This window comes from Osmerus eperlanus, chromosome 28 (genome assembly GCF_963692335.1).
Source record: "Osmerus eperlanus chromosome 28, fOsmEpe2.1, whole genome shotgun sequence".
Taxonomy (NCBI): Eukaryota; Metazoa; Chordata; class Actinopteri; order Osmeriformes; family Osmeridae; genus Osmerus; species Osmerus eperlanus.
The window spans coordinates 2996739-3017962 of NC_085045.1; the positions used below are offsets into that span (position 1 = coordinate 2996739).

Sequence of the window (21224 nt, forward strand, 5' to 3'; positions counted from 1 at the left end):
TGGCTTATTTGATCACGTGTCTCCGCGTAGAGCTTAATCCAGACCCTAGAGGAACGGCCCGCGCTGTGCCATGGACTCCCAGCTGGGCCAGTGCCAGCTTCCTGCCAGCCTCCCCCGCCTCCCCCGCCCTCCCCCTCCACCCGGTACACAGACCGGCCCAGCAGGGGGGTCGAGGCTGTATTCACAAGCAGGATTCTCCGGTGCCCATATCTGAGCCTGAGACTCCTTGCCAGGGACGGCTGGTGGTGGCTGGGAATTCTGCACAGAAGCCGTTCCACCAGCTACATCACAGCCCACTTAGCAAACAAGATGCATTAATTGCTTCAGTCTCGTTACCTCCGTGAGTAAACACAGTTAACATCCTTAGCTGAGATGAAATGGAGCGTACTGTAAATAATGTGCATTTGACTGAAGGGGGTAGCGAGGTCTGTGGGTTTGTGTGTGTGATCATGTGTGTGCGTGTGTGTTTGCACAAGCATATGTAAGTGTGTGTGTGTGATCATGTGTGTGCGTGTGTGTTTGCACAAGCATATGTAAGTGTGTGTGTGTGATCATGTGTGTGTTTAAGCACAAGTGTGTGTGTGTGTGTGTGTGTGTACGTGTGAACAAGAAAGCAAGCGTGAGCCTGGCTCCACTCCAGACTCCACGCAGGCCGACATTGAGTCATCACAGCCACAGGGAATGACCACTCCCCATCAACGAGCTCCCGTATACACACGCTCCAGCCTGGGTACAAGCATCAATTCATGAGCGTGTTTTAATCCCCGGAGAACACGACTTCTAATACCCAGACCTGACATGTGCATTAGCCTCTTCCTGCTGCTTGTGTCTGCATGGTAGCAGGGGGGGGGGGGGGTGACTGAAGACTATCTGTGAGGGATGGTTAGCATGGACAGCGGCAGTTGTGTGTTAACTTGAACAGCAAAGCATTGGATTGGTGAGGGCTTCTGTGCTGCCGTCTCCGATTCCTTGTTCACCATCTTGTCTGGAGTCACGTAGACCTTGCCTTTTGTTGTTGGGTCATCATAACAATTAGATAATGTAGAGCTGCTGAATTATTCACGAGGCATTAACCTTTGTGGTATTGCCTATGAGGTCATTGCGAACTAAATAAGCTAGCTGTGAATATAGCCCACTGGATGGAAGATGCATCACATCAACTAACATTTTCTTATGATCCATTGGTGCTTTGCTTAGTCAGATGATCTGTAATGTCCTCCTTGCGAAGCAGTGAGACTGCAGTGCAGTGAAGCACAGTGAACACATGCCTGTGTGAGCCAGTCTACAAAGATCACGTATCTTTCTGTTTTGCTGCTGTGTTTATTGTCCGCACCGACATTACCAGAGCAAATACCTTGTATGTGGAAACATACTTGGCAATAAACCGGTTTCAGATTCTGATGGATTCGAGTCTATGTCACCATGCGCACTCGAAGAACCTCTCTGTTGTGTGTGTCTCACCAAACAAAGCAGTTGTTACTGTCAATACAACACTGGAAGTGACCGGGTCGACTGGGTACACGCCCTCCAACATCCTCAGATTCGTATACTGGAGTTCACCTCCCCTTTCACACAAGTCTCAACACACACCTTTTTACCTCAGAGCTGTGTGGTAGTAGAGGGAGAGAGAGGGGCAGTTGAATCAGGGGAAGTGGCGTAAGACACCTCTCCCTGGAGTTGGGAGAGAGATTCTGAGAGCACTTCAGGAGCTACAGGGACCCAGAGGCGGTGATGGTTGTGTTCTGACAAGCCTGTGTTTCTCTCACCTGACTTGAGTTCAGGTCTGGCTAGCCCCCACAGCACAAGGACACAACACCACTGTCCTGGCCTCCTCCCCCGCATGTCTCCTGGATTGTCATTGGTTCTGTCACCTGTCACTCACTAGTCTAACGCTTTGTCAAGTTCACTTCCAGGGGGCACAGAGAAAAAAGTCCCAATGTCACTATAATGATTGACTGTTGAAAGCACGAGTCTTAGTCGGTTGTTTGGATTGAATCTGTGTGTGTGGGCAGCCCATTGGATCGTCGGGGTTAGTTATTAATCTACAACACACACGAGGTTGCTCGTTACGCAGACTAGGTGCTGCAAAGTGGCCTCCTGATCTTCCCGCTCTCTCTGTCTCTTTCTCTCTCTTTCTCTCTCCGCCTCCGAAGATGAGACAGACCTCTAATTTGACTCCCATCTTACTGCCCTGCATTAGGCCTTAGCGCTCAGTGGTTTTGCGAGATTTGAAAAGTTCTGGTAATACATTAGCGGCTCCTGTTAGCTTCTAATCCCATTTGGCTGCTTTAATTCAATTGACGCAAATGTGTGGCTGTAATGGATTTTTACCTGCCGGGCTCCGAAAATGGGAGATTTGAGGGAATATTAACAGGTTGAAAGTAATTCAAGTCTAATTACCATTTTTGTTCGGTGAGCGTTCGGGATCGAGTCAGTGACATACAGTGAGATTATGATCTAGTGCCCCAGACACGTGAGTGGACTTTTTCGATTCGGCTCCCCAAGTGCTCTCCCTGCCTGTGAGGGCCGGCTTTGATGTCCTCTGTGACATTTGATGTGCCCCCCCCCCCCCCCCCCCCCTCCAGCGCAGGAGGCAGCGCTGCTCCCCCCACCTCCCCGGAGCCCCTGTCCCCTCCCACACCCCCACCTCCTCCCACACCCCCACCTCCTCCCACACCCCCACCCCCTCCCACACCCCCACCTCCTCCCACACCCCCACCTCCTCCCACACCCCCACCTCCCCGGAGCCCCTGTCCCCTCCCACACTCCCACCTCCTCCCACACCCCCACCTCCCCGGAGCCCCTGTCCCCTCCCACACCCCCACCTCCTCCCACACCCCCACCTCTTCCCACACCCCCACCCCCTCCCACACCCCCACCTCCTCCCACACCCCCACCTCCTCCCACACCCCCACCTCCTCCCACACCCCCACCTCCTCCCACACCCCCACCTCCCCGGAGCCCCTGTCCCCTCCCACACCCCCACCTCCTCCCACACCCCCACCTCCTCCCACACCCCCACCCCCTCCCACACCCCCACCTCCTCCCACACCCCCACCTCCTCCCACACCCCCACCTCCTCCCACACCCCCACCTCCTCGGAGCCCCTGTCCCCCTCCCACACCCCCACCTCCTCCCACACCCCCCACCTCCCCGGAGCCCCTGTCCCCTCCCACACCCCCCAGGGTGAGGAGGTGTTGTGTTTCGTGTTCTGGCTCTCTCTCAGAGGGAATGTTGGGGGGGGGGAGAGGGAGGGGCACTCTCCTTTCATTCCCGCTTCCCGTGGAAAGGTCAGCGTGTCTGGGAAGGAAACGTGTCGATCACAGGAGCCCTCCTGACTGCCTTCTCATCTACAACTGAGCTGCTGAGGGAGGGGGCCCTGAGGGGGGCCCTGAGGGGGGCCCTGAGGGGGGCACTGAGGGGGGCACTGAGGGGGGCCTCTCACCATGAGGACTCCCCGCAGCTTATCAGCTCTGCTGCACAAAACCAAGCGTTATCAGAAGAACTTTCTTGAAGAAAGAATTAGGATTGTGAGAAGCGTCCAACAAACTAATTTATCTAAATCATAACGTCGGTCAAATGGTTCCAATTGTGTCTAATACATTTAGACAGTTTAGGTTGAACGTTATGGAGTTATTGGCCAAGTAATAAAATCCAGTATTTCTTTCTGGATTGTGTTTTGATAGAGAAGGTACAGCTTTCATATTAGTGCCGTTCAAATCAATTAGCTCTGTTCCATATTTGTATGCAAGCAACCTCTTTGTACTTAACATTCACAAGCTGGAGTAAAGTAAATTAGCTAAGGGTGTCACAACATTTGTCATTTGTACAGCATTCTTCAGAGTTTTCGGAGCGATATGGCAGATGATCCACCCACGCTATACTTTGTTCTCTTCCCCCCTCCCCCCCTCCCCCCTCCTTCTCTCTGGAACCTTCCAAACATAGTTTGCATTGATTTATTCTCTTCCACCAATTAAAAGCAATTTTGTGAGCATTAGAGTAAGCCATGCCGGGAGCCTTGCACCACAGCAGGCTGTTCATTACCTCTGTGTGTGTGTGTGTGTGTACACGCAATTAAGGTGTACATTAGGTGTTTAAGCGTTTGTGTGAACCGCACAAGAAAGATAGAATTCATGCATATCCTTGTGTGTGCGTGTGTGTGAGTGTGTGTGTGTGTGAGAGTGTGTGTGTGTGTTTGTGAGAGTTTGTGTGTGTGTATTTGAGAGTGTGTGTGTGTGTGTGAGTGTGTGTGCGGGCCCCCAGGTGTGCGTGTGTGTGTATCTGACATTCCCATCACGTGCCGGGCATTAGCTCACTGTTCTCAGGCTAAATCCCTGCGTTGCTGGAGCGGTGTCAGTAGCCTCTCTGCTGCCACACCATGCTTATCTTCCACCCACTCTCTGCCCCCGTGGGTCTGCAGAGGGGCACGGGGGCGGAGGGGGTGGGGGAGGGGGAGGGGGGGGTGCGTGTGTGTGGAGGGGAAGGGGAAGGGTTTCACAGAAGATAGGAAGACGCTAGTGTAAATAACTAAAATAACTCCAATGCCCGACACTCTCTCTATCTCTCTGTCTCTCTCTCTCTCTCTTTCTCTGTCTCTCTATCTCTCTGTCTCTCTCTCTCTCTCTCTCTCTTTCTCTGTCTCTCTGTCTCTCTGTCTCTGTCTCTCTCTCTCTCTCTCTCTCTCTCTCTCTCTCTCTCTCTCTCTCTCTCTCTCTCTCCTCTCTCTCTCTCTCTCTCTCTCTCTCTCTCTTTCTCTCTTTCTCTCTCTCTCTGTCTCTCTGTCTCTCTCTCTCTCTCTCTCTCTCTCTCTCTCTCTCTCTCTCTCTCTGTGTCTCTCTCTGTCTCTCTCTCTGTCTCTCTCTCTGTCTCTCTGTCTGTCTCAGTTCAGTTCAATTTCAGTTCAAAGGGCTTTATTGGCATGAAAACAGTTGTTCATATTGCCAAAGCAACGGTAGAATTACAGAAATATTCATGTAAATCATGGCCTTATATATACTTATATTTCATACACTTACATACAGAGAGACACACACGGCAGTTAAACATATACATACGTGTAACTACACCACACAGGTGTAGCTCCTGCAGAGCCCCTGCAGGAGCTGGTGAGCTCTCCGCTCTGCCAGCCTCCAGAGCCAAATGTATGGATCTCTGTTCTCTTGTCCCCGGGGAGCTGGTCCTCAGCAGATTCTTGTCGCAGTCGACCAGCTGACCACCGTGCAGAAAAAAACATTTAACATCTGAGGGAGCTGAAGCTTCAACAGGCTTTCCACTTACAAACTCTTTCCTGAAGGTTTCAAGCTATTTATTTCCTGCCATTTCTCCAATAAGTAGAAATTAAATGAAAAATAAGAGGATGTGGAGAAATGGAAAACAAGTGTGAGGGTAAATATGTTTCCTGCCGCCGGCAACGCGTGGCATTATCTCCCCGTCACAGCTTAGTGGAGGCCCGCTCGTGTGCCTCTGAGAGTGTGTGTGTGTGTGTGTGCATTTGAGAGGGTCTGTTGTGCTGTGAATGATAGGCATGTTTACCCATACGCACACGTTCCTCTGCAGATTAGCCTGCCCCAGGAATCAGTGGAAATCCACACTCCCCAGTATGTGTCTGATCTGCTTTACCTGCTCTCTGTAAATCTGCTCCTGTCGGGAGTCTCTGACATTTTTATGTCCTGGGACCTGGGTGTGTCCACACCGCACAGGATATAGGAGCCGTTCTCCTAATCCTCTATGGAAATCAGAAACTGTACAAATCACAAGTTAACGGCCCGTCCGAGTCAATGGTTTCCTTTTGGATGTGGAGGGTTCAATCTCTGTGTGTGTGCGTGCTTACTAGCACACCAGCAGTGCCTTGGGTTCTGTTTTGTTCCGTTAGGGTCTTTTCATTTTCAAAGATGATTCCTCCTCGGTGAGAGACCGTAAACCTATGTTGGGTAAACATTGGAACTCACAAAGGAGTGTGTTTTTTGATTGTTTTCATGTTTCTCCCACTGCTTCTTGGTGCGTGTGTGCATTTTTCCTGTCCCTGAGTTCCTCCTGACTGTCGTCAAAATCCAATTAGAGGAGGAATTTCCAAAGAAGACCGCAGAACAGCGCGCCATGATACCGAGCTTACGAAACCTTGATGCGGGCTGCGCGGTTCTCTCTCCCCTTCGTTCACACCGTGTTCACACAAAGACTTGTGTAATTGGCAAACAGATATCTAGACGAAACAATTTCCCTCCCTCTCTTCACGGGCCCTCAGCAGAACAATGGAAGCGCCGGGGGTAATCTCCGCGGTGAAGATTTCGGAAAACTGAAATGAGAGACACGTCTCGTCGGCGGCGGGAACCACGACTGCCCAGACGCCACGGTCGGCACTCGCGAGCACGGCCTACAAGCACTTGCGGCGCCACGACCGAAAGCCAAAAGTTCACAAGCATTCCTGTCACATGGTTTTCAGTCCTCTCCTCCGTCTGAGTCATCTCAGGTCCTGTCTCCGGCTCCAGGCTGCCATGACCCTTGTCAGTCTGGGGGGAAGCGATAAAATCCATCAGACTATATATTAGATGCAAATATTGACATGGACACAGGTGGGGAATTCTAAACGCTCTCTTATCATTCCTGTTGACATTGGCGATGGTTAAGGGAGACAGAGGATGAATAATTCATGCTGGGATTAAAAGTGCGGCCTGATGCGGGCCTGATAGACTGTCCGTAACGATAGCCGCGGTATCTGGAGATGATGCTGAAGGGTTGTCCACAGCCCGTCCACCACGCTCTCGCACAACTCACACACTTGTTTTTTTAATCACTCAATTTATTTATGACTTTACACCACTTTTTACATTTCCCCACTTTGAACAAAACGCTAATTATATTCCTGCTTCCATCCTATTAACATTTCATCATGACTAAAAAGTGCTTACGAAGAACTTGAGCTGTACTTTTCCCTCAGACGGCAGATATTTCAGTCTCTTAATAGTACACCATCTGTTTTCCTTCCTCTTTGAATGCTAGGGATGAGCAGCACAACAGATTGATTTAACTAGCAGCCGAGTGCGCAGTCACGCTCTGTGACAGCAAACAGTCTCTCATCCACACACACTCTGACTTCATGGAGTGTCAGAGGGGAGAGGGCAGCTCTGTCACACCACAGTGGCGTGAAGATAAAGAAGATAAATGACCAGTCTCTCACACACACACACACACACACACACACGTACTGTAGCATGTCCTCACAGACACACAAACACAATACACACCATTCACACACAAAGCAATCCCGGACACACACACACATAAACACACACGTACTGTAGCATGGCCTCACAGACACACAAACACAACACACACCACTCACACACAAAGCAAGCCCGCACACACACACACACATAAACACACACGTACTGTAGCATGTCCTCACAGACACACAAACACAACACACACCACTCACACACAAAGCAAGCCCGCACACACACACACACACACAGACACACGTACTGTAGCATGTCCTCACAGAAACACAAACACAACACACACCACTCACACACAAAGCAAGCCCGCACACACACACAGACACACGTACTGTAGCATGTCCTCACAGACACACAAAAACAACACACACACACACAAAGCATGCCCACACACACCACACACACAATCATACTGTATGCGCTACATGTGTACACTGTCAAAACAGCTATTTGTTTGGGGAAAATGGAGGGATTCTGATTAGATCTCTGTATTCAAGGACACACAGGTTCACAGCAGCAAGTCATGTAGCTTCGAACTAAAGACGGCCTACATGCAACATTTCTCTCAACTTCACATCTGTTGTTCTTCAAGGGGGGCAATATGTTGTCTGATGTTGCGAAACATTAAAAATATAGTTTGTTGCAGTGACTTGCAGTGACTTTGGGTATCTGTAGAATGTTGATTAGCCTCGGAAAATGAAGTTTGCGGTGTGGTGTTATTGTTGTATTTGTTGACTCAAGGGGTAATGTGTTTGTGTGTGATTTGTGTATGTGTTTGCATGAGCATGTGTGTGTGTGCGAGAAGCCTAAGGTAGTTATTGTTGTAGACATGAATGCTGTGGTTCAACACAGCCTCCATCAGCCCGAGAGCAACACACCATCACACCCCCTCTCCCCCAGACACCGCAGTCAGCCTGGCCTCACCCCCCCGCCGTGGTGCCTCATTCCCCACCCAGCGCCGATGTAGGCTGGTGAACCAGGACGAACCCCCCCCCCCCCACCTCCACCCCCACCTCCACCCCCCCCATCCACAGGGCCTGCTGTTGGGGGATGCAGATGGAGTTTGGCGGATTAATGGAGAGGAACTGCTGGAGTAGAGGGTCAGCTGGGAGAACCGGTGTTCCCCGCAGCGCGGAGCCAGACCCCGAGAGGGGAGGAAAGGAGCAGTGTAGCCCGGGCCTCCAGGCAGGCGGGCGGGGCTGTGGGCCACGGCAGCAAAGGGAGACCTTCCCAGTGTCGCTCAGCTTCCAACTTATTGGGTTTCCTCAGAAGATGTTTATGCCCTTCTCTCACACTCCGAGGGACAGCTTCCCGCTTCTAGTTATCTCATCATAATTTATCGAGGGGGCCACACAGGAGTCCGAGTGTGGCTCTAGCCGACAATCAGGGCCGGGCTCGGAGGGAGGGGAGGGGGGGCGCTATGTGGCGGGGAGAGGCCATGTTTTTCCCTCTGCTCCAGGTGAAAGGATCATGATGAGGTGAAATGGAGTAGGAATTGACCGTGGACCGCACTGGATTCCCGTGATTGCTTCAGGCCTCGCAGACTGTGTCCACTGCCCCGTGTTCGACTCAGGTTTTTGTCCAGCGATGGTGTGAAGCTGCTGCCTGTTTTTTGAATTGTTAACGGTTTTCGGTCAGAAGTGGTTTGTTCCTAGACCCAAATCAGTGTACCGTATTAAAATGTTTTAAACTCGTCCACAGCGCTGGAGCTCTGTGCGAGTTCCGAGCCCGGCAGTTCTGAAAAGCAACGTTCTTTCCACTTCTTTTTACCGTAGAGTAAAAAAAAGAGCCTAATTCCAAGTTTCAGTGTTTGTGAAGAAAGAACCTGATGCTGCTCTGTTTATCTGGGTCCCTAATCGTAGCGCAACTGAGATTGACATCCTCGCGGTTTGTTAGAAAGCCAAACTTTGTTTGCAAAAAGTTTGAATGTTTGTCTGCTTTAAAGCCTTGCAGTTTGAATCATGTTAACCCCTCAGGGGTGATACACGAGTTACAGCCAGTATTAGAAGACTTCAGATGGACAGACCAGACTATGGGAGGTCTCTCAACATACTGGATGCAAGGCCGTATTGACCATTAGGTCAATACTGTAAATGCCCTTTTACTATTCACCAAGGATATCTGGCTCGGACATGGCATGTTGGGACTGTAATGACTAAGATCCCCCTGGGCTGTCTATAACATTCTGCACTCAAATGTCTCCATGGAGACCATGATGGACATTCTGTCTATTCAAGCACACACGCACAGCGTAGAAATGTTCTACCTTCAATGTTCCATAGAGAGGGAGAGAGACGGAGTGAGAGAGAGAGAGAGAGAGAGAGAGAGAGGCAGAGAGAGAGAGAGAGAGGCAGAGAGAGAGCTAAGGAGACATTGAATGGCTGAGAAAGTCTTAAAGTCCAGTTTTTCAATTTTATTGAGCTTGAATCCCAAGCTCTATCGCTGCCTACCTGTTCTATAGAGGTTTGCAACTTGGGTTTGTCCTGTACTATAGAAGCATCCCATCAGATAGAGGGCTGCCAACAACAGCGTCATTACCGCCTGGGAACATGGATGCCCACGTCAGGCAGAGAGAGACGCAGCTGGTGGTGAGCCGTCCTGCCCCCTGGATGAAACCCTCCTGGGTTGGAGAGGATCATTAGGCCTTGCACGGCCCCTCCAATCCTGGAAGGAGTAGGGCCCTTCCATCTGTTGTCTTCCACATCCTGCCCTTCAATCCTGGATCCTGTCATCCAAGCAGGACGGCTGTTTGACTCGTTTGCCTGAAATAACGACGGTTCTCGTTTGTTCTTCGTTTGGTGTTACTCGGTCAGCGTGTGCTGCATGTCGGCGCTGACATGCAGCACACCAGAGTTCCATGCAGAGTACATCTGGGGGAAACAGAGTGAAACTCTAGTCTTTTATAGCCCTACATCAGTTGTTGTGCGCCAGTTGCCCTGAGGCAACAGGTTCAACCCTGCATAGAAGTAGCATAGCCGCGGGAACATATTTCATCAGGGGGGTGCTGGGGGGCCCTGGGCTTTAGTCCAGACTGGCCCACCAGAACCGGACCTGTATACGCCACCACAGCTGCCCTGCTAATGCATCCACATTCTGTATTTGATGTGATGCTAGTTCGGGGGTTCGATACTTAATGCGAGGGTGCGTAGCGCGAGAGCCAACATTTTTGGCCTTTATGTGAGCGCAAAATATTTTTGGGAAAAACAAAGCCGTTTTTCAATTGGTAAAACCTTGTCTAGTGAAGGTGATGTCTTTTTGTCTCTTAATTTTTCAGCCCCACCGATGGCCAGTCCGCTACTGCGGGGCTGTGCCGCCGTGGTGGATTTTCAAGCCATACAATTTTTAATTCTCGTGCTGTCAGGGGGCGCTGCAGCACCCTCAGCGCCCCTAGTTCCCGCGGCCATGAGAGGTAGTGGTGAATGTATGATCTTCATCTTAATCTGGGTGCTGTGAAAGCTATGCGGCAGTTTGTTACTGGAAATGTGGAACTGGAGAGTGGGCATGTGGGGGGAGGTGGGGGGGGGGGGGCGTGTAGATGGAGGTGGGGGGGGGGCGTGTGGGTGGGGATGGTGGGGGTGGGGGTCAGAAGTCTGATTGCTACCTCTGACTGCACTCTACTGACTTCCATCCTTTGATGGCATAGAGAAAGGGAATCTATTTAATTTCTCTCTGCCACTTTTCCCTCCAACCCCACACTGTTCTGTGTGCGGTGAATATGCAACTGACTAACGGTGGAGATTTTTTACATTGTAGATGGTCACTGTGAACATTATCCTCCTTTGTAGTTTGTCGAGGCAAGGACGTTGGGTCTGTAATTTGCCACAGTCAGAGAACACCTTTCATAACAGCCATTCTTCGGATTATTCTGAGAAAGTGAATATACCTAAATCATAGGAGCCCTTTCCGGAATAAACATGAGACAAAGAGGTTGCAGGGAGGAAGCCATGACTCAGAGTAATGTATGCTTGTTTGTTTGATTCTGGCTATACCAAAACAGTCTGTTTGTTTAAGGAAAATGGCATTTGGTCGACCACACATTTGTATGTGCATCAAGACGTGTATTTCTTTTCCTTGCCATTTGCTATTCACCTGTAATTGACAAAAGTATATGTTCCCGGTGATATTTCTTTATCACGTGCAGTTAAAGTTTGTATGAACTGATAGCAGCTGTTTCGAATAAACACACCCGTGTCTTTCACCCTGTTCCCTCCAGTGGAAGCGTCTGTCTAAGGCAGACGTCTGCTGTCTCTGAAGACAGGCAGACCTGTCCTCGGCCGTCTGATCCTGGTTCGTAGTGTGTGTGTGTGTGTGACCTCAGCTGGTGTGTGTCTCAGCTGGACATGCTGAATCTCTCAGATCAGGGGGGTTTCTCAAGCGAGGCACCCGTGTGATTAAGCCCCCCCCCTGCTCTTTTCTGCTTTCTAATCAGAGCCGTGGTTGAGTTTCACCCCGTCCGCTTCGCAGACGTCACAAATGTCATTTCCACTCTGATCATGGTGTTTAACTACTTGATAATCCGCGGCTCCAGTGCTGAATGTAACCCGAGGTTCTGTGTGTGTGTGCTGCTCCTCCAGGGTGAAGCTGAAAGAAGGCCTGACCTTCCTGGGGGCGCGGCCCAGCAACCCCACCCTGTGGATGGTCAGCCAGGACGCCCGGAGCGAGGGTCACCGCGTGGTCACCCTCCATTGCCGGAGGAAGGAGGCCAGCTACGGACAGAGGTGAGCACCTGGCAGGCCTTCGCCACGTCCTCACCAGTTCCTCACGGTTCCACACGGTTCCTAGAGGTTCCTCACGGTTCCTAGAGGTTCCTCACGGTTCCTAGAGGTTCCTCATGGTTCCTAGAGGTTCCTCACGGTTCCACACGGTTCCTCACGGTTCTTCAGTGTTCCACATGGATCATTGCGGTTCTTCAGTGTTCCACATGGATCATTGCGGTTCTTCAGTGTTCCACATGGATCATCGCGGTTCTTCAGAGTTCATACGTGTTCCTCAACATTCCACATCGCTCCCCTATGGTTTCTTCGGTATCATGTGGTCCTCAGTTTCCACTTGAGGGAAGGAGCGTGTCTTTGCTCTCTGTTCCGGATAAGAGGAAGAGAACGGCCCATCTCTGAGCCTGTCGGCTCATTAGCATTTTCATTTCCCTACTGGAATAGCCTTCAAGATGTTTTGGTCATTTCCTGTCCGTATTTACATCCTTAAATTAATCTGGCAAATAGGAAAGTGATTCCCAGGATGTGGGAAAGGTTGCCGTGTTAATTAAGAGCAGATCCAAAGCCTTTGTATGTTCTAATGGTTTCTCTCCACGGATCAGGAAGTTGAGCTAATAAATCTAACTTTCTAGTGACAGGTGTAATTTTACGGATTAGTGCCAGATTCGGGTTTTGGGAAGTTTTGCCTATTAGATCCGTGGCCATCATTGCTCAAAACTTCCTCCGGGGAAAATAGATGGCTTTAGAGTTCGCTGTAACATTTAAGTCAGTTCTGCAGTTGTTCACAACATAGCCTTAGTCTTAAATTAGCTCATGTACAGTAGGCAAAATCTGCTTTATGTCTCTGATATTAGCCAGTCAAGGTTTTACATCTTTTATTTATTACAATAATTTGGATTATTACTCAATATTATGACTTACAGGACAGCGACTGCATTTAAAAAAAGATTTCCCCCCTATAGAAATATACTCTGCCCCTTTAAGGATAGCAATTTAGAGGTTTAGTGCGGAGGCACATAAAAGGATGGATTCAACATCCAGCAGCTCACACTGTCATCTCCACCCCCCCCCCACCTCCCCCCCCCCCCCCCCCCCCCCCCCCGCAGTCTCCCCTGACTCAGGCATTGTTCTTCCCTCTCGGCACCAAAGGCTCACTCTCTCTCACACAAGTACGCCGTTAAATCAGTTTTTATTGATTTAAGTGAGGGAGTGGGAGACGAGAGCAGGCATATTTAGTCTAATCCCTGCCTGTTGGGTCGTGTTGGATAGACTGGTCTGTAATCCCCCCAGCTGTCCAAGTCACTTCACTGAGAGGCCCAGAGACGCCCGCCTCACACTACAGACAAGGATCTGTTTTTATTCTTCTCTTTTTTCCTCCCTTCTTTCTTCTTCTTCCTTTTCCCGTTGCCCCCTCGCTCCTCGTCCACGCACGATGGAGGGGATTAGAGGTGGCCATCTCATCTTTTCAGCTGTCATCCTATTTCTCCGCCTTCCACTCTTGCTGTTTCTTCTCCTCCTCCTCTCCCCACCACCAGCACCACCCCACCCCACCCCTCGTTCCTCCCACCTCCTCTCTCTCCTCTCCTCCTCCCTAGGGGACGGAGAGATGAGTTGTCGCGGGGACGTCATTCCACCCCTGCTCCAGTCGTGCTTCACCTCCACTCCTCCTTTAATCACGGGGAGACGTGATTAACCATCTCATTACCAGTGTCCAGGCACGGCTCACCTCCCCTCAGGTTGCCAGGCACTGCTGACATCCCCTCAGGTTGCCAGGCACGCTGGAGAAACCCCCCCCCCCAGAAGCACCGGCGTTCACACTACACCAGCACTGTGTCTGTTTCCCCTTGAAAAGCGACCAGCTCACGACTCCATTCTCATTCCGTCACATCAAGTCTATGAAGTGTATGAAGTCTATAGGGGGTTCGCCTAATGTTTAGATAGTTGTCCATAATCACTTCTGAGGACTGCTACAGTGTAGAAGGCGCTGTACTCCAGAGGTATGCTGTACAACAGAGTACAGAAGAAGAAGCCACTGGCCAAGATTCAAGTGCTGGCTCAGCTTAATATCATGTGCCATCAAATCTCCCCCGTGCATGTCAAGATACAAAAACAGGCCTCCGCTAAAGTGGTCTTTTCAGTCGCGTGGTCGCATCCTGTGACACAGTGCACGTCAGGGGGATCAGCGCTCGCTGGAGGAGCCGTGGAACCCTGACTCACACACCAGGTGCTGGCCGGAGAGCACTCCAGGAGATTGGAGTCCCTCGCAGCGCCGTTAAAGACATTTAAAACAACAACCGCCCACACGCCTCCCCCGGCATGTCATAACCCGAGAGAGAGAGAGAGAGAGAGACAGAGAGAGAGAGAGAGAGAGAGAGAGAGAGAGAGTCTAAGTGGAGCCCTCGCTCGGTCGTCCCCCTCCCCCCCCCCCCCTGCCCCCGCCCCACCCCTTCAGTAAAAGACTTGTGTCTGGACCCACTTAATTAAGACTGTGTCGGCCCAGATGGATGTGTGTCATGTGGCACCAGTTCATTAAACCCCGGTCCTTACCAGTGGCGCAGGGCTCGTGTAGAGCACTAACAGGATCTTTAGAGAAGCCGCGAGGTCATTAGTGGCCCTCCTTGGGCCCCTGCCGCCAAGCCCTGTCACTCACCGTCTGACTGACGGGGCTGCCGTGGCGACAGGGGTGGGGGGGGGGGGGTAGGGGGTGTCGATTCTCGTTCCCTCCACAATTTGTTCTTTTTCTTCCTGCACTTCGTTTCAGGGGAAACGACCCGTTGTCCGCAGGATCGTTTGTCATATTTGCGAATTCGCGTAAACCGCTGTCTTCCTGTCTGCTGTGAGCACAGTGTCCTGTGGACAGTACAGTGTGTGTGGACGCTCAGAGGGGCAGGGGGAGGGGGGGAGAGGAAGAGATCAGTGTGTATCTAAAAGAGTAACAACACCCGGGGAACGGGCAGCCGGCTGTACGCTTTAACGCTGCATACATCAGAGCAGAAATGAAATGGGTCTATTACATTAGCACCAGAGTGGGCTGTTAACAGGACAGTCTTAATGATAACTGCCTTAATAATGAATCATGTCTCTCTCCAATATAGTCTTCATCAGAGCCAGTCTGGCATTTTCACCGATATAGGATTGTGTCTGGTCTTGCTCAATTGATATTCCCCTCTCACAATAGAGATGGCATGTGATCAATGCTTCACTTTCTCCCTGTCTGCCCAGTCATGTCACAGCCCCTTCTGTGAGCCTCCTTGTCAAGAAGGAGAGATTGCTTTGCAGTTATTAGGTTCTGTAATGAATAGAGGATGGGCGAGGGACATACATGCAACATTGTGAATCAGTACCACCCCCCCCCCCCCCACCCCCACCCACCCCTCCTCGCTTTCGAATTGGAGCCTGGCTTGGCTGAAAGCTCTTTCTACAACAGCCGTGGATACACCAATCTCTCCCTTGATTACATCCGGCAAAAGGCGTCGCTGCTCTCGTCGTTGTCGGCCAAGGAAACCGCTTTAAAGGACCTGCCCCCCCTCCCCTCTTCCTGTGCAGGAAGCCCCTGCTGCAGGCAGGACGGACAGTAAACACCCATCAGCCCGAGAATAACAACACCGGAAGGGGTCGGCTATTAGAGACTCAGGAGAGCGTGTCGTCGAAGCGTTGTGGTCCTTGGCACACGGGGGAGAACCCCCCCCCCCCCCGCGCTGTCTCTCCTCAGGTCCACGGGGGCGAGGGGCGGGGCTGGCGAGGGGATGGGGGGGTGATGCTGCTCCGCGCCGCAGTGCTTCTGTGCTCTTGTTTGCCCCGCGCCGCACAGCGTGGGACAGATCCGCGTGCCGGAGGACGGACAGATTGAGGTTCGCATGTGGTCTCTCCTTTCGCTCTCTCTCTTGCGGCTCGCTCATGTGTCGCGGCTTTCCAAAGGTTTAGAGTTGATGTCAGAGAATATCCCGCTCTTAGAGGTTAATCCCTCGGAGGATTTTAATATGGCCTCACATTAGTGCACTGTGTTGTTGCTAACAAAACGACTGCCCGAATCCTCTCAATCCCAAATTCTGGACATGGGAGCGTGGTGTGATTGTAAAGACACTGCCGTATGAAATCAAAAAACATAAATAAGCCCAGCATGGTTTGGATAAGCTGCCATGGTTTTATTACTCAAACATACTCGCATAAACAGATTTGTTTCCTACGTTGCTGCACCCTTCTGGCATTTTCTAATGTTGTCTTAAAAGCCTAATACAATTTCCTTTTAAATTAGACCTATGGTGCGTGCTGTTTCAGTTGGAGTCTTCTAAAACGAGGCCATTGCTGCGCCTAGCAACAGGTGGCATGGCACCTGACAGACAGACTGGCTGAAGCAAGAAGCAGCATGTCTGTGGACGCATGCTAATAATGAAGGACTTCCAGCTACTTTGAGCTTGGTGTTTGGTCTTTTACAGCAGGGTAACAAGATAACTAGATAACTGGGAAGGGACCACTGTTAGATGACAGTTGTTCTGACAGGAAGAGGGTCAAATCCACCTCTCGTTTCTACACATACATGCCACGCCTTGTTTTCAGACTGTGTCCAAATGTATTCGACCAAACCTGCATGCAAATGTTCCGTCAGGGCTGAGATGCAATGCCTGAGAGAACCTTGACTCTGAATGTTATTCCAATTAATTCCTCTCTGCCTCTGTGTTCAGATGATTGTTTTTTTGCGATGCAGTTCATAGCATGGTCCTTAAGTATACGACTCTAAGATTGCTTGCCTGGCACTGGGCCGGCCTCATTCCTCTAACATGTGCTGCAAAGATATTCAAATGACCCTATTAAAGGATGGCCCTTCAGGAGTTTCAACTGAGGGACAGATTGAGGGACACGGTTGCTTATGGAAGGAGAAAATTCTAGAAGAACGGCGACAGGAGGGAGGTGAGGAAAGTGGTGCTTTTCGTCTGCGTGGCAGTGGGGACCGAGGGAACACTCAGCACATTGAACAGGGTGCAGCGAGCTCTCATCTCAGTCAGAAGCTTCTAGAATCAATCATCAGGGCGGAAACCAGACCGGAGAGACAGGAGGGAGAAACAGGTGGGAGGCTATAAAAATGTTGGAGGCATTTGTGGGAGAGAGAGTTTCTGTCCCATGTTCCAGCACATGCTGTATTGAAGAAGAACAGCAATGCAGGTGGTTTGACCTCCTGTGTCTCCCTGAAAACGGTTAACAAGAGTACAACTGGCCCAGTTGATGAAATGCAGTTAAAGTTACCCCCCCCCCCTTCTCCTCCTCCTCCACCACCACCCGCCCCCTCGCTAACCATCTGAAGTTCAGCAGGGGTTTACTGCCGCTGACATGTAATCAGGCCGTGAGCAGTGGCAGGGGCCATGGGGGTATCAGTGGGCTGCCCTAAGGCCCCCAGAATCTGTCATTAACAGGGCCCCGTGCTGACGGGCCCCGTGCTGCCGGCCCCCGGCCATGTTTACCAGCCTCCAGATGAGATGCCACACTTGGTACATGTCACCTTCTACACAAGGAGAACTCAGACTCTGTCTCTTTCTATCTACTCTCTCTCTCTACTCTCTCTCTTTTTCTCTCTACTCTCTCTCTCTCTCTCTCTCTCTCTCTCTCTCTCTCTCTCTCTCTCTCTCTCTCTCTCTCTCTCTCTCTCTCTCTCTCTCTCTCTCTCTCTCTCTCTCACTATCTACTCTCTGTCTATCTCTCTTTCTATCTACTCTTTCTCTCTCTCTCTACTCTCTCTCTCTCTCTCTCTCTCTACTCTCTACTCTCTACTCTCTACTCTCTCTCTTTCTCTACTCTCTCTTTCTCATGCACCAACACACATGTAGAAACTCACTTTCAAACACTTGGGAGTTTAGAAAGACTTCAGAGACGACTCAATAGATTTACTGCAACCTGAAACCTTCAAAATCACAAATTTATCAAAATACTAGTTCATCATTTATTTAATTTAGGGCTGGCATCTTTTCAACAACCTGAACGTTAACGCCCAGTCGTGTTTATGTTTGCTTATGGGTTTAAACATTAAATTATTTACTGACACCAGACTTCAGACAGGCACATTGCCATGACGCTTCTGGTTCCTAAGGACGACACATACTGCAAGGTACATTTTGAAATGTGCCTCAATCCATCATTACACCCTCATTAAACAGTCAGTTTCACTTCCTTCACGTGATTAATCCCCATACTGCCGAGATGCCTGTAACCAATGTTGAAATAGCGTGCCAATATGTAAATATTTGCCATTAAGTTCCCTTTCTTTAATTAGTCTTCAGATTTCATGAGCGAGTGCTTCCAATTATGGATCAATGTCTCATTTCTGCCGAGGGAGACGAAGGTGGGAGGCAGATTTGCAGTTATGAAATGCTTAATAATGTATTTTCTGCAGAGCAGAGAGCGCCCATAACCCCCCCCCCCCCATCACCCCTGAATCGATGGACCACAATGCACCTAATGTATACGGCTCACTTACGTGTCCCTGCGTTTGTGTGGGTCCATCGGCACACACCCTGTATGACATGTGCGTTTGTATTGATCCTGCCGGCTACTAATACCAGGCATTACGCTAATGTTTGGAGAGGCGACGACAGGGTGGGCATTAGATGTTCCATCCACCAGATTGTTACAGTTGGGTTATTTTACTCGACTGCAAGAAGACAACTGCGTACGTGAGCTTGGACGGGTTGTGGAAAAGCCTGCTTCTCCTCCTGTTTAGTTGTTTCGCCTCTAGAGTCGGACTGTAACCACAGCAGCTCTTACGCGTGTGTGTGGGTTTGTGTGTGTGTGTGTGGGTTTGTGTGTGTGTGGTTGTGTGTGTGTGTGTGTGTGGGTGTGTATTTGTGAGAGGAGGATACGGAGGGCTCTGCTTGGAGGCGCCTGCTGCCTGTCAGCCCTCTGGGGCCTGACTGGCAGCAGTGAGGCAGTGAGGCAGTGAGACAGCCATGCCAGTGTGAGGGAGGAGTGTCCTCTCTCGGATTCAACAGGCTCCTCACTGCCTCACTGCCTCACTGCCTCACTGCCTCACTGCTACTGTTATCCTCCCAAACACAAAGGAACTGTGCGTGTGTGTACACGTGTGTGTGCTTATGTGTGTGTGTGTGCTTATGTGTGTGTGTGTGCTTATATGTGTGGGTGTGCTTATGTGTGTGTGATTATGTGTGTGGGTGTGTGTGTGCTTATGTGTGTGGGTGTGTGTGACGCACGGAACTATTTGTCTCCCCTCTGTTTAAAAGATCTTCAGTAAACACTTGAATCTGAATGATGTATCCCTGGTACCTCTCTTCTTAAGAAAATGGAACATCTCTGGCATCCTGTTTGGAAACATTACATGGCTGGGTGGATTTGCTTTGTCTGTCACTGACCTCATTTAGAAACACACATCTCTGACAACCGATTCCCACCCAATCCACCCTCCTCTCCTTCTCAGGGACTCTCAACCAACAGGAAAGTTGTTAACCTTTCAGCACTGGGCCTCGGCTAAACAGTGGTTCTGATAGAGTACCATTGATCCCGATTGAAAGCCCCCTCCGTCAATGAACCTTGTGTGTGTCTTCGGGTCTGTTGGCCGGGAGAGCTCGTTAATGGCGGACACAGGCTCTCCCAGTGTCACTGCTGCAGGTGCGAGTCGCAGGCCTGGCTGTCACTTAATCTCACCCAGCATCCATCCATCCATCCATCCCCCCATCCACCCTCCCTCCCCCGACCATGAGCCCGGCAGAGAGGATGTGAGCTCATCTGCAGTCACATGACAGATGCAGCCAAGCCCTTCTGCTGCTGCTGCAGGGGTCAGTGTCTGCCGCCCCCTAGTGTGTGGATGAGTGCTGTGCCCTGCCTTGCGCTCATCCACGGTGGAGGGGAGGTCGGGTTTCCGGTGAGGGCCTTCGTGTTAGAGAGTTGTTATTGCAGGTGCAGGAATGACCGTCCTTTGCTCGCGAATTAAACTGTTGGTAAATGACAGGGGTGCAGAGGTTGGTAATTACCACGGCGATTAGGTCGGAATGAAAACATCAGGCATCCCTCAGCTTGATGCCTTGAAAATGCTCTTCTGTAGGAAGTTAATTTGTTTCTGTTTGGATGTTTGGGAATGAGGAGTGATTCATTGATCGGACTGCAATGAGTGCAACACCACAGATAAGTTCATAACCAGTTCAGGAACGGCCACCTCCCAGTATTCAGAGCAGGATGGTTTCTACAAAGTGTCAGTGCTATATTTTTAACCACCTTGGAATATAGGTCACGTATGAATCCAGTATCTTGGGCGTGTTTTGCTGTACATTGTGATAAAGGGGAAGAAATAACCTCACTCCAGTGGTCTGGTATACAATGCCTCAGTAGAGCTCCAGCCTTGAACTACATTTACATTTAGTAATTTAGCAGACGCTCTTATCCAGAGCGACTTACAGTAAGTACAGGGACATTCCCCCGAGGCAAGTAGGGTGAAGTGCAGGGTGAAGTGCCTTGCTCAAGGACACAACGTCAGTTGGCATGACCGGGAATCGAACTGGCAACCTTCGGATTACTAGCCCGATTCCCTCACCTCTCAGCCACCTGACTCCCTTGAACTGAAACCAAGCGGCCATAGAGGTATTGTACTTCACCGTGTTACTCGATCTACCGATGGGTCCCTTATCAGGGTCAGTATTTATAGACACTAGTGGAGAGAGAGAGAGACTGAGACACATACTGACATGAAAAAAAGATTGAGAGAGATGGAGAGTGAGATGGAGAGAGAGTGAGATGGAGTGAGATGGAGAGAGAAACAGAGAGAGTGAGAGACGGAGAGACAAAACAGAGTGAGAGAGAGCCACCCCAGTGTGGACTGAGTTTGTTAGTAGGAGAATGCCTTTTGGCTAATAGGCAGTAGGATCTTCTCTTTGTGTTTGATACACAATTGAGAGAAGCCCCTAGTACAGTAGTGCCCATGTTTCATTGTAATGCTAAAATTAATACCTTGTCTGTTAATGCCTTTTCTCCATGTACATGTCTTGTACGTTAGGACAGGATTAATAAATGATTCATTTTTTAAAGAATCTGTTGCATATTAAAACGTCTCTTTGATAATAAGTTACACAGTAAGCTATTCCAAATCTAATTGGCAAATGTTTCCAAAGAACAAGATGAGAGAACAAGATTTTCTTGTTCCGAGCGAATACTTTCCTGTTCCTCAGCTCAATATTGGGTGTAAATATGTAGTATTGTAGACCTTAGACACACACGTAAAAGTTGATTACAACATAAGCTTAGATGTTAAACCATCATGAAAATAACGATTTCACAATAATAATGT

General features: G+C 50.2%; 1 protein-coding gene across 1 annotated transcript in view; it reads left to right on the forward strand.

The window, feature by feature from the left end:
• The window catches only part of si:dkeyp-14d3.1 (transmembrane protein 132C), a 77623-nt gene that overhangs the window by 32049 nt on the left and 24350 nt on the right, over positions 1 to 21224 (forward strand). The window contains exon 4 of the mRNA XM_062454070.1: positions 11807 to 11950. Within this exon, the coding sequence (XP_062310054.1) occupies positions 11807 to 11950 (144 nt within the window). The remainder of the gene's footprint in view (positions 1 to 11806; positions 11951 to 21224) is intronic.